The sequence below is a fragment of the Perkinsus marinus genome (assembly GCF_000006405.1).
Source record: "Perkinsus marinus ATCC 50983 genomic scaffold scf_1104296973372, whole genome shotgun sequence".
In the NCBI taxonomy this organism is placed as follows: Eukaryota; Perkinsozoa; order Perkinsida; family Perkinsidae; genus Perkinsus; species Perkinsus marinus.
The window spans coordinates 35681-49129 of record NW_003201432.1 but is presented as its reverse complement, the minus strand read 5'-3'; the positions used below and the strand labels follow the sequence as shown (position 1 = coordinate 49129).

The 13449-nt window shown below is 51.8% G+C and overlaps 3 protein-coding genes across 3 annotated transcripts in view; 1 reads left to right on the top strand and 2 right to left on the bottom strand.

The window, feature by feature from the left end:
- Positions 1-1251, bottom strand: part of Pmar_PMAR026694 (conserved hypothetical protein) — a gene marked incomplete at both ends in the record, with an annotated part of 3471 nt that extends 2220 nt beyond the window's left edge. Inside the window, one exon of the mRNA XM_002766207.1 lies at positions 129-1251. Within this exon, the coding sequence (XP_002766253.1) occupies positions 129-1251 (1123 nt within the window). The remainder of the gene's footprint in view (positions 1-128) is intronic.
- An 864-nt stretch (positions 1252-2115) lies between these two features.
- On the top strand, positions 2116-6972 carry Pmar_PMAR026693 (hypothetical protein; the record flags this gene model as incomplete). The annotated part of the gene is made up of 9 exons (XM_002766206.1): positions 2116-2350; positions 2427-2554; positions 2596-2911; positions 4033-4213; positions 4391-4541; positions 6262-6347; positions 6426-6474; positions 6718-6823; positions 6926-6972. The coding sequence occupies 9 exons, from the start codon at positions 2116-2118 to the stop codon at positions 6970-6972; spliced, it is 1299 nt and encodes a 432-aa protein (XP_002766252.1).
- A 5238-nt stretch (positions 6973-12210) lies between these two features.
- Positions 12211-13449, bottom strand: part of Pmar_PMAR026692 (ubiquinol-cytochrome C reductase complex 14kD subunit, putative) — a gene marked incomplete at both ends in the record, with an annotated part of 2132 nt that continues 893 nt past the window's right edge. The window contains 6 exons of the mRNA XM_002766205.1: positions 12211-12274; positions 12555-12708; positions 12840-12915; positions 12959-13040; positions 13092-13178; positions 13220-13296. Coding sequence (XP_002766251.1) covers positions 12211-12274; positions 12555-12708; positions 12840-12915; positions 12959-13040; positions 13092-13178; positions 13220-13296 — 540 coding nt within the window. The remainder of the gene's footprint in view (positions 12275-12554; positions 12709-12839; positions 12916-12958; positions 13041-13091; positions 13179-13219; positions 13297-13449) is intronic.

Genomic DNA, 13449 nt, shown 5'->3' with positions numbered 1-13449 from the left:
AATGATTTATCTTGAGCTTCTGAGTCTTCGACGCTTCCAGGCTCGGAAGAACTCAGGAGAGGCTGCTACCACGAGGTTTGGTCCGCGCCAGTGGATCGATTGAACGATGCCACTGGGGACATTTTTACCTGTAAAAACAGAGGCATTTTCCTCGCGGATCACTTTTTCAAGTGATGCCGCGGAGATGTCTCTGGACACTGCTGCTCCAAAGCAGATAATGCGCGGGAAGCGCGTCTGCTTCTTAGAGCAGCTGTAGCCGGTCAACTTAGCGGCGACACAGCTAATCACACTTGGTACGGCCGCCGCATCACGGATGCTTAGGCCGATACCAACCTGTCCTACTCGGAAGACGCCAGTAACGACAATCTCCTTTGGTAGCGCCTGAAGGGCAGCTACTCGAAGAGCCGAAAACTGCGCCTTGCTCAGAGGCGCAGGATTTTGACCCGTAGGCCTGATAATTACCACTGGCCGGCTACCACTAGTGGTAGCCTTTTTCGCTGCCGACGCAAACGGGTTAGGCGCCTGCTGCACGCGTGGCTTCTGTCCGCCACGAGCTGGGCCAGCGTTACCGCTGACCGCAGTCGCATAGGACTTAGGCGCACGACGTGCAGTGACCACTGTAAACCCGTCTTTGTCGACAGGAGCTGGGGCCTGGCGTCTCGGAGGTGCGGCAGTGGTCTGGCGCGGCTGCCCAGTGGCAGGACCGGCCTTCGCACGTTGCGCTTTGGCCTGACGAGCCGTAACCACTCCAGGGTTAACCGACCGTCTTTGGATGGGCAAGGTTGGGGTGGAACCCGCAGGTTTGGCATCAGCCGAACCACTGCCCAGGCTGGCCTGTACAAGCTCCACAATGGAGTCCAAAAGAGCCGATATAACCGGGGCTTGAGGACCCAAAGGGAGAGTACTGATCAGGGTACGCAAGAGCGCAATGATCTGGCACAACGCTGGTGCAGGATTGGCGTTAGCCGCGCCTGACGCAACCTGCTGGCCGTCCGAGACACCAGAGCATAGCTTAGAGTCACCGCTTCCGTCTCGCGAAGGGTAGGGGCGAGGAGGTGAAGGCTCGCGCGCAGGGGAAGGGGGAAAGGGGGGCGCAGGGGTGGAGGACGCGGGGGAGGAAGGTGCGCCGCCATATTGAAAGTCCAGCACGTCTGCCTCCAGCTGATCCATCGAGACATCCGCTTCTATAGGGCACTCGTCTGCCCAACTATTGCCGTCCGCGCCTTCATTGGCCAGCATGTCCGACTGCATCTTGTCCCAATGACGTTCGCAGACATCCGGATATAGATCACAACGTGAATTCATATCGGAGAAACACGGATCCCTAACTAGAGCAAAGCGCTTAGGCGAGGAGTTTCTACCTGATTTCTCTAAACTCTTGTCGTGACGGTTCGTTGACGAACCTGGTGACTGCGCCGGCTGAGCTAGCGAATTAATACCACACTTCGCCGAACTCTTGCCAGAGCGCCCAGATGGGAGGCCTGGAAGACCTGGTATGGAAGCACTGCTTCTACATTTGTTAGTTAATCTATAGTCCTTATCGGACTGCCTCAAGGCTTTGTTGTTTGTCTTAGAGGGTAACCCCATAGAACAGAGAAAAAGAGTTAACAAGTTAACACAGGTTAAATACCGATACGAAGGGCGCGTCACACCATGCGCACGGGTAGCACGCGTGCGTATCATCCGTGGTGCGTCCACTGTCCATGTTCAGCGTGCGTAGCGAAACGGTTCGTACGTACGTGCGAACATCAGCACGACATCACGAAGGCAGCCGGTGCATGCCGTGCATAACTTATTTCATGCCTCGAGTATACGAGGCGAGTCTGCGCTAGGGCAGGCGGCGTGTGCCACCGCCTTCAACCTAGTGCGGTCCGTTCAGTGCGATGGTCCCGACGGCCCGAGGAACCCTTCTAATAGGCTTCCAACGTTTTGAGGTTCCCTCCGTTCTTTCGGACCCATGATGCCGCAGCGTTGCACCCGGCCTAGCTCAAGCGGCAGCTGCCGCGCCGACTAGGTCTTTGGGTTGCGCGCCTACCGGGGTGGCGAGCTCGGCTCCCCTATGGCGATCTTGCTCAATCGCGACGTCCAGCTGTGTCTCAGACTTTGCTTGCTGCAATGTCCTCTCCTGCGAACAGCTCCAATTCGGACGGCACACCCGTCGACGGCCAAGGCCCTCTCGGCAGAGGTATCCGCGTCGACAGTCAGGGCTTGATCATGCAGCCCCACATGATGGCCTCGGGCAGCGGCCCCGCTCCCGGCGGTGCTGGTCCGGTCGGCACGACTCTCGGTCTCGACACGGCCAGCGGGAACCCGGGCGCCACTGCCGCCCCCTATCCTGGGCCTCTGCAAAGTGGCGCCAGTTGCGGAGTCACTTCCGGGAGAAGCCGGGGAGGCTGTTACCATCAACGTTGGCGAAGCGGTACTAGAGAGCGCTGAAGTCCCGGAACAGTCTGGTCTGTACCCCGGCTCCGAGCTTATACTCCCACCTGAAGTCGTGAGCTTCATCCGCGAGAAGCTTATGCCTACCGCCCAATACGACATCTCATCCGTCCTGGTGCGTCACGGCAATGCCGTGACGGCATAGTGGTCCCGGAGCTCTACAAGAATATGGGCGATTGCGCCGAACTTGCTAGCAGTCTCCGCAACCCGGTCAACATTTACGCTCTAAGTGCTTTGAGCGGCCTCTTCGGTACCGAAGCGAAGGTCTCGGAGGCTCAACCCGACCCTGCTGTGGAGCTGATGCGGCAGAAGTTCGAGAAGGCGTACAACGTACATGTCCTTTCAAGGTATCTACCCTCGGCCAAGATCTTTGCCAAGATCCGTAAAGGCGAACCGGTGCGCGAGGACGAATGCGGTTTCTCCCCAGTGAGCGCCAAGATGAAAAGGCGCATGAAATGCAACGCCGACACCGGTGAGATTGAGGTTGTGGAAGACGTCCCAGGCCTACCCCGCTCGTCATTCGGAGCCGCGGATTTGCTGCTGAACATATCGAAGTGGCTGATCGGCCACTGCGTGCTGCAGAAGCTCAATCCTGCGGAAGCACTCCTCTACCTAATGAGGTTGTGCGACAACGGCCTGCAGTCGGACAACCACCCCCTAAGGCGCTTGGACGCAGAGATGAGAGTCTCATCATGAGACTCGAAGCCATCGCCCACCCGACGGAGATGGGCCTTCAGCTGGTCACCGGCAACTCCGACATCGTCACCCGTCACAGGGAATCGTTCAGATCTACTCCATCCTCTGGCCACGGGCCGCGCGCTAACTCTATCTCCAATCCCTCTTCGGTAACATGTCGTCGTTCCGAGCGTACAGGGTGGTGCCCTTACGGAGACGATTGCATCTTCGCCCACAAAACCGGTGCAAAAGGCCATGACACTCGTCGGCAGCACGGCCGCGGCCGTGGCGGCAACACCCAGAACCAAACCCCCAGTAAGTAGGAGAGTGCCCAGCCCCTGCCGTGGCATAGTCAGCGACGCTGACTCAGCGTCCTCGCAGTGGGTTCCGGCCTAAGTTATCCTTCTCATTTTCCCTCGCCTCATCATCGTGTGTGATATCCGTGCGGCGCAGTCGACTATCAACCTTGTGTTGGGCGTCCACGGACAAGTCGTAGTACTCGACAAAGCGTTGTCTCTTGAACTCGTCGATGCGTTGAGCAATAGTACCCGATCGAACCCTTCGGATTAAGAGTCCTCCGGGAGGACTCCTCCCCCTTAGGTGCCAGCGCGGCACTCACCCAAAAGCGCCTTCGTACGCACACATTGCGTGCGTACAAAGGCGTACCACGCAACCAAAGCCCCAGCCGGCAGTGACCATGATTTCGGTAAAGCCATGATTTCGGTAAAGCCCTTCAAGACCTCTAGGCGGAGGCCACGAAGACCATCAATACGGACATATTCGACGACGAGCACTTCAAGGATGGAGGTGGCTGTCAATTACCCGACGCGGGCAAACCCCTCTCAGACGCTCATCAGACCATCGGCCGCAGAGTGGCCGCCATTCTGTGGAAGGTAGGGCAGTCTTCGGGCTTCTCAGACGCCCTCCGCGCCGTAGAGGGAAGGCCCACCGAAGGACAGGTCTCCACCCTGGGAGCCTTGGCTGAGATTGCAGCAGCAAAGGCAAGGGAGAAACTCAAGCGCTCACTGAACCTCCCGATCGGGACGCCAGGACCGGCCAACTCCGTCGATGGGAAGCTGCTCAGCATCCTGGTGGAAAGGTAAGGTGTCGACGACCGTGACATCGGGAATCTCTGGTCTGCCAATTGGCATTTCGCGAGAGATCGTCCCGTGTCCCATCTTCCCCAGATACAACAAAAAAATGCACCTCCCCTTCCCGTCCAAAACAATCGGCGACGGCTCCAAGAACTACTCATCCATGACTCATGGACCATGAGAGGTCCTACTGTCATCGATACTGTCGAGGAGACGTTGCGCAAGGAGGAGGCCCAAGGCTTCATCAGGAAACTGAACGAGGGGGAGATCCTCGATCGCAACCGGAGCTTCGTCCCTCGAGGAGCCATCCCAAAGAAAGATGGTGGGGCTAGAGTGATCGGCGACTACCTCCGGGGTAACATAAATCTTCGGGCCAGAGTTCCGAACACCAATAAGCTCCCATCCGCGACCTGTACTCGGAAATTGGTGGGTGAGCTGCAGCAGAAATACCCCGTGAGGGAGTGGCTCGGAGCCACTGGCGAAAAGGAGCCACCGGCTCCTCTTCGAGCTGGACCTGGAGAGTGCGTACCGCTTCCTGAAGATCCACCCCGAGGAGAGACGGCACCTATTCTTCTGCCACGAAGACAGCAGCGGCGTTGCCTCCTACTTCGAAAACTGTTTAGGCCGCACGCGTATGTGTGGAATCTTGTCCATTCGTGGCCTTTCGAGTGGACTACGCGCGTTGATCGATATTAGTAGAGCAGAAGGGCTCCGGTATGAGGGAGTCTTCTGGAAATTTTTTCTTCGGTATATGCTCCGCTCGCTTCGCTCGCTTAGCAATTAGCCACAATTTCGGGGACTCGATTGCGTTCAGTCGAGAACATATGGGGCAATGGGGCACGCAAACACATAGTCTGATCGGACGTATCCCGGCGGCGACGACCTAAGCCGTCGCACGCATCCTCAGCACAAAGACCTTCTCAAAAGCCAGGAGCGGAACGCTGCAAGATGAGAGACGAAGAACACAAGGTACGATCAGTTGCTGGCATATATCAGCTCCTCGTCCGAGGACGAGGGGAAAGAAGATGACAAGATTGAGTGTCCGATCAACAACAGCCACCACGTGACATAGCAGAGTGGCCGTGGAACTGCACCTACGTGCTGACCGTCTGATGATCTGCGGGCGTCAAACAAGATGGATGAACAAGATGCTTGTCGCGCGTTGAGGTACCACTACGACGATCTGGGCAGTCGCCTCTAACAGCAATCCTGTCTGTTTCGACTTTTTTATCTTTATTTATCTCCCCGTGGTCGATTTACTCGCGTACGTTGCCGTACGTACGCGTACCTAGATCTCCTAGTAGGAGATCTAGGCCGCACGCGTGCGTGCGGAATCTTGTCTATTCGTAGCGTTTTGAGTGGAGTAAGCGAGTTGGTCGATATTAGTAGAGCAGACGGGCTCCGGAATGAGGGAGACTTCTGGGACTTTTTTCTTCGGTAACATCAAGATGTGATTGGACTTTGATTATCAAAGTTTGATATCAAGTTGAAAACATCTCCTGATGACAAACTCGTCATTAAGCGCGAACTCAAGTGTTGGGTTTTTCAGCGGGGTGAATGGATCGCCCAAGAAAACGTTACATGTTGCGCTCCAGGTGATAACTTCTTCCGGTCATACATGAAACTCCTCGTTTCCCTCTTATCTGGAGTACTCTTCCTCACGGCGATGGGAGGCCAGGCGGCTCTGCGCTCGCTCGACGACTACGAGTTTCGTCAATACGAGTACGGAGATGACCTAACCCCCGTGAGCGGTCAATTCGACCCCGATGATTGTAACACAGTTCGTTGTTGGGTCGCAGTGGACACCACAAAACAAGTGAGACCACTTTCAATTGCTCTATTGAGGTCGATGGTTGACTAGTTGACAGCAGGACAATGACTAGCCGAGTAATCACATGGATATAAATGTTTACATATATCGCTCTTTGTACAAACAGACTGCTTGAAGCAGCTTCCCTCCTTGACTCTGCGTTTTAATACCGTGGGTTAGAAATTGATCGAGCACCGCAATGCAGCTTCAGCAGCTCGCTGACAGCTAGCTATCTTCTCTCAGAAAGTCGTCGGCGTGTTGGTTATGTCTATCCCTATGTCTGAGACCAGTGTGCCAGATGATATCCTATTTGAGATCTTACGTAACCGGTAAGCATTACCCACTGAATATGGTTCCTTCTCGTGCGAGGCGGGCAACTTATGTCCGGCTGAACTTACCTTATGTAGGCCGATGTCTAGCAAGCAGTGGGTTGGAGACATCGGCGCCATCCATAACGTAGGCTTGATAGAATCCTCCAACTTGACGTTGTTGCCATTCGGACTTCCAGTTGTTTGTCGCAAAAGGTTGGGAGAATAATGGAGTCGAGGAAGGACTTCTATCGGTGACCTTCGAAGACGTGAGTCTGCCACGACACCCTTTGTCAAACTGTTCCACTCGTACAGTGCGGTTGTCCATTGTCGTGGAGATGCTCATTGAGACGTCTGTTCTGAAAATGGCTTAGTATTTGTTTCCTTTCAGCTTCCTAGTGTCCAGCCGAACTGGGATGTCCTCTACCTCTACGCGAACCCTACGAAGCGTGCTCGAGTCGCCCTGTATGAAAAACATAAGTTTATTAAAATATTGGGTGAGTTTCTTCGTTCAACTCAAGTCTCTTCGTTTCATGTCACGGTGTGACTGAATTCCCGGCATCGCGCTCACTAGTCGTCCGAAATATCTCTGTGCTCAGACAAGGTTGAAGGGGACCCTGTAGTTTACGCCCGCTACAACGCTTGAAAGGCTGTCGTCACAGAGTCGTCACGTCGTCAGACTTGTTATTCCCTTTCGTTCGTTTTAAACATTACATGATATTTTTTCTGTCGTTCTTTCCAAAAGATTGATGATCCTTGTCCTGATCTCGTCAACAGGACAATGTTAGTCAACAGCCACACTCTCTAATCCGAGTACGGTAGACAATTCTTTTACGTACTTCGTCTGTGCGCTGCGCGTGAGAACACAGTACTACCTTCGCCTTACGATCAGTACGATTATTATTGCCAGTCTACAGCGTACCTCCCTAACCTACAGGACCCCCTTGTGTTACACCAGTTGCGGGACAGCTTCCACCGGGATCTGAACTCAGCGACGACATCTAGAACAACGCCATGGTAACAGTAACGAATGGTAACGGACGTGACGTGTAACACGTCTTCCACGTCTTCACGTGGAAGACGTGTAGAATGGCTAGACTCGTCACACCAGAGGGAATGGTGATGATCAAGTGATGACTGATGCCTCCCAAACGATGGGTCGGATGGAAGTTGAATTAACCTTATCGGTGATTATGGAGGACACTTCATCCGAGTCGTCCACACTTGTGATGAGATGATCTGATCAAATACGATAATAAAAATGAAATTAACTTCTGGTAGAAGGAACATCATCACCGAGTTGCAACGCCAAATTGTCAAAACCCAGCCGCCAACGAGTCGTTTTATATACCAAAACTGAACGATATGAATGATCGTCTCGAGAACAATGACGATGCGAAACGTATCTGCAGGCGGCATTCGAACGGCATCGAAGTTATTCGGCCTCACCGTTAAGCAGCTATACGTTGCTTGTTCATGATGGACGAGCCATTTAGTTCAGCGACATCAGGGAACAACGATATAACTAAATTCATGGTGGAAGCGGAGGATGATATATTTCTAGCAAAGCCTCCCTAGCTTAGCTGGCAGAGCACACGCTGAGTAAGCGGCTGGTCGTGGGTTCAGCTTCGTCAGAAGGGTTTTCCGAGTTTGACCTAATGTTATGATCATCCCAAAGGCGGCATGTGAGTTACTCGTAACGAGTACATGTATGAATGAATATGAGTAAACCCTCGGAGGCAGTAACTCACCTTACCCTGCCTTCCCAAATTGGAAAGGCGCGCGATAACTGTGCACAATGGGAAGACCGCAAGTACGTTTTGCACAACTCGTGTAGTGTGAATAGTGCATTTCGAGACGTGATGGAAATGAGTTTTGACTGGTCGAACTTGACCTTGTGTTTCACTAATTTGAACTCGTGTTTCCGAAGTCATTAATTTTATTTTCGCATTTGAACTTTCGTTCCGTGAAAATCTCCTTTCATCCAACTGGAATCAAATTTCATTTTTCTAATTTGTTCTGTCATTTGCTGAATTTGAGATTGAAAAGGTGTAGTAATTTGGAGACTTGTTGCGCGAGGCTAGAGATTTGATCAGAGCCGTCTCAAAGCCTCTGGATGACCCCGGGTCATCCAGGAACGTGTGACGTTCCCGGAGGGAACATATTTTGAGTTCTCGCGCGGGCTAGGAACATTTTTCCCTTGAGTTCATAGGAACGTGCCGAGGAACTTTTGTTGGTGTTATGTAGTTAGGGGTTGGGAACTCATCGCGGAAGGCATCGTGGTCAAACTTTCTGCTGCGAACCTCGCAGTGCGAAACACAACACTCCCCACTCTGTGAGACATGGTGAATTAATGCATTCCGAGAAGCACTCGGGTTTACTACCTACGACTCAATTTCACTGCATTGAATGCAGTGGCTTAGCGTCGCCCAATTCATGATGAGAGAATCCTTCGTGGCTTCCTTCGCCACACCTCAAACGCCTTGTCCAGCAGCTCGTCGATCCGAGCAGTCTTAGAGCAGTGGTCAAGTGGGAAACCTTGCTCCTGTATAGTGGCGAACAGTGGCGCCCGACTGCGTATCCTAACAATCATACCTAGTCGATCACCTCGAAGGCCGCGGCGTAAATTGCTTGAAGTCCGAGTATAGGCAGAAAAGAGTCTTTCGACACTGACGGACCCCAATGGAAAGGTCAGATAACTCGCTGCAAGGATGACATGCGCATTGAATACACCATAGCTGTAGCGATCATTGACTAGGTTGAGTCAAAAGTCACTTTCGAACCCAGGCTCAGTGGTATCCTTGATGAGGTTGGTGCACTCCAGATGTTTGGCAATCAGCTTAGCTTCTTGTGACATCTGTTCTTGATCGATACCGAGCCTGTCCGCCGCGGCTTTCGACTTTATCTGCCAGACCGGCTGGTCGAAAGTAGATATCTGCTTGAGCAGGTCATTGTCGGGAAGGAACCGCCTCCGTAATTCGACCACAACTTCGTTCACGAAGGCAGCCAAGCCCTTCGTGCTTCCCGTCGGCCCCTCCTGAGCAGCTCGGCAAGAACGCACGGTAGTCGTCGAACTGGTTATCCCATGAGACGACAAGCGCGACTGTAAATTCTCGATTTCTTCCTGTGCATCTTCCAGAAGACTTTGCTCGTTCCCCAGCTGCAGCAATTCATTGATCAACCGGGTTGTAGCAGCAATGCCAGTGCTTATATCGACATCAGCGGATTGAAACACTAATGAGACCCTCGATATCCTCTTAAGGATTTTTCCCAGAATTGCCACGGTAACTGGAGTTTCGGCATCACATAGTATTCGCAGAATCCCTTCACACTGCGCGCGTTTCTTGCTTGGAAAGGACCTGTCAGCAGCAATCTCCCTCAGGGCTAGTATAACCTGAGGAAGTTGTTGTCGGAGTCTATCAAGAGATTCGGCGGCTGATAGCCATCGAGTTTGGGCGCATCGTATCAGTTTTCTGAGACAGCAGTGCTGTCTCAGTTAGTGTGCTGTCACAGCACACTAACTGTGATTATTTTCTGATTACTACCGATATTTCTCTCCGCTCTCGTCGCAGACCTTGCGTAGAGTCGAGCTCTTCTTATTGCTCTTGTGAAACAACTTGTGAAGTGATTTCAACGCGTCCAACATTCTCATCACAATCACGTGTTTCTCCCCCACGTTGCGGCTCACGAGAGCCAGTCTATGAGCACTGAAAAAACCAGGAGGCATGCAGTAATTGGATTCCACGATTCACCAGCAGTGCTGGAACTGGCATTTTGGATTGATATTTCTCAAAATAAAGCCGAAAGTGCCTTCTCCGTCCCCGGATATCGCGCTGGCCCCGTCTCCTGTCAACCCACAGCTGGAGAGAGCTCAGTCGGCAACGGCCATTCGCATTACCGCTGAATGTCCGGAGATATTCAAACGGTAGCTTAAATTTCTCCAGCGTTTCTTGGATAACGGCCCCGACCTCGGATCCACTGGTCGATGAAATCACTCTAGTATCCAGGAGCTCTTCAACTGGGCGGTATTTCCCGTCTACCAGTTTCATGTATCTGGTTTCACGGTGGAAGAAGATACACAAATGACTATTTCGCGGCCTACTTGATAAATATCGCGAGGTGAGAGTTTTCCGTGTACGAGCTCTCATCGACAATGATCGAGTACACCTTGTATTTGCTAACTCCCTGACTGATGTTCTCCGTGGCCTCGGCCTCCAGGACTTCGTCAAGGACTTCCAGAAAATCGCATATCCTCGTATGCGACCTGTAGGTTGCGTTGCGATCTCTCGACTGGCACCATTTCCGTAGACGTGAATCTCGTGCGCACTGTAGGGCTAACGTGCCTTCAAAGTGCTCGGTGAAGGGAATCTGAGAGAGACCTAACATTTGCATTTACCATCTTGGATTGTCCAACTTTTACTTCATTGACTATCAGCCAGAGCAGTGTCTCCAACGATGCTTTTATCCCAGCCCTGTCATTCTCAAGCTTCTTTGACACTTGCTGGGACTTAGCCTCTACGAGAGCCTCGGTGATTTCCTTGAATCCCCCTAGCATTAGGGCTTTGTGGGACAGCCTCTTGCAGTGCGCAGCCGCCTTCACTCGCACATTGTTGGACGCGAGCACCGCCGTATTGCTGAAGTATTCTCTTGACTCTCCCAGGCTTGCTAGATGCACAGCGGATGCCGAGCAAGCCTTGCAAAGGTACGCCACAACCTCTCCAGGCTTGTTCGCGGCCACGAGCCAGGGATATTCCTCTCGCAAGTTCGATGTTTTAGCGCGTTTGGGCGGGTTCGCCTCACAGACCAACTCCTCGACACGGGCTACCGCAGGAACCTCGCCCTCAATGACACCCGATGCCGAAGGAGCTGATGCGCAAGCCACGTCTGACAGACGGGACTACAGTCAAGCGGAAGATTCGACCAACCCAACTTTCCGTGGCATCATCGCTGGTCTCCTGTTGTCTACTCGCGGAGGCAGCCTCCTGAACGGGATTATGGTCGTTACTACTACTACTGCTGCTGCTCCTCCCTTGGCTGCGCATCATGAGGGCGAAAGCGTCGATGGTAGGCATTGAGGTTTAATGATAAGACTAAGTCACCCCGGAGTCTACTAACGGCACATAGGGTTCATGGCGTGAACTTCACCGCTCATCGTGAGCAACTGAATTTTATCGATCGGTATGGCGCGCGCTAAGCGCGCAACTCCACCGTCGGGAACATTATTCCCTGTGCACAACGTCTCGAGGAACGTTCGCTCTCGGGGCTGGATGACCCCCTGGACTGCTCTACGGCACAAGTAATACTCTTCTTATTGTTATTGTGACCTCATGTTCCATCGTTTCATGGTACGTGTATGCGGTCTTTTGAACAAGATTTGGAGAGCATAAGAAAATCTACAGCATTAAATGCTGTAGATTCTGAGCTGCTCGAAACGCTGAGCATTTCGAGGTCAATTTAATATTTTACCCGAGTTTTTAATAATTTAACCACTTCTTTTGAAAAAATACCCTTTTTTAATCACTTACCGACTGACTTTAACTTATTACCCAAAATGTTAATATAATAGCTAGTTTTTTAAAAAACATACCCGCTTCAATTAACGACGTTAGACGCGGGTCTGGTTGCTTCATTTCTCTCGCGTTATTCGGAAGCTCATCGCGACGAAAGCGATCGGATCGTCTTCCTCCTCGGAAGATGGACGCATTGAAATGTACGAATATCAAGACAGAGCGACGACAAAGCGAAGTGAAAACAGAGAATAAATTGACCACTACTGAACACGACTGAGCCATGCCATGTAGTAAAAATAGCAGCTTCTTCCTGTCAACAACCATGATCGGCGCAATGAGCGACGAATGTGATAATATTGTTGCATCTTGGTTCGCTACATAGTCAAGAAGGTCGAATGCATCGAAGTCTCGCCAAAACCAGAGACGCCTGCGGTGTATCTAAGATGAAGCAAAATTGATAGAAAACAGTAAAACGAGATTTACACCGACTACAGACTCATAGTTAATTCTACAACCGCATACTATCAAAAATGCTAATGACTTGCACTGATCAGATCTCCAGGATACCATATAAATTCCCGAATTCGTTACTCGCACCACCCGAGTATGCGAACGGCTATCAACCGTAGTTCATTGATATCTAACTTCGTTTACTATTTATTGCCGTTACATAATGATATAAGATCTGCTGAATGTAACATATTCATCGTCAACCTACAGTCGCCGATCCCAAGGATGGTAAGCCAGCAGCTCCTGTTCCTCCTGCATTTGGAACTTAGCTTCCTCGATATAAGGGGCCATGTAGGGCACCATAGGATCGTAGTTTTGGAGTTCTAGTGGGAGATGGAGCTTACGACCGGCCAGGACCGCGCCTGAGCGACATCCGAACAGTGATGGAGGAATATATGTTCGCTTCCCTCAGCTGAGTCAATTCGGGTGGAATGTACAAAAACCAATAAAAATGTCACCAACACATGTAGTTGACATTGTGCATCGGACCTACCTCTCATCATACGCCTATATCTCTGTATACGGATGTCCTCAGGAATGATATCAAGCGCTCGTTCAACGATCATATCCTGAAAAGATAAAAATGCCGCCGCCGGGGATCGAACCAGGGACCTTGTCATTCATCGCGTCATCAGCCATGATGCCCATGCCTCTGTAACGGGCGACCAGTGCGTTGTACTCCCAACGTTCATATCTGTAAAGGTGGAAGAAATCTTCGCTGTGCGGTGAGGGGGTATCTTGTTACGGTCCCTTGACAAGCTTGAACCAAATTGGTGTGAAGACTTCATCCCACACCTGTTGGAATGGCGACTTCTCACGCTTCACTTGGTACCTAATCCGTGAGTGGCACGGGAGAACCTCAGATATGCTCACCAGGGGACGGAGCCTTCTATACTCTTGTTGTAGTTGCAGACGACTCGGGCGAAGGCACGATGGAAAGACATGTTGACCTCAAACACTGTATATCAGGGTGGGAAAATACGCAATGAGGAAATTACTAGGGTGGGCACTTCTACCCGAATTCGTATGCAAATTTCTATAATCAGCGAGGAAACTCCCGAGCTCAGGTGAGGAATGCGAAAATATATTCCGACACTGATAAT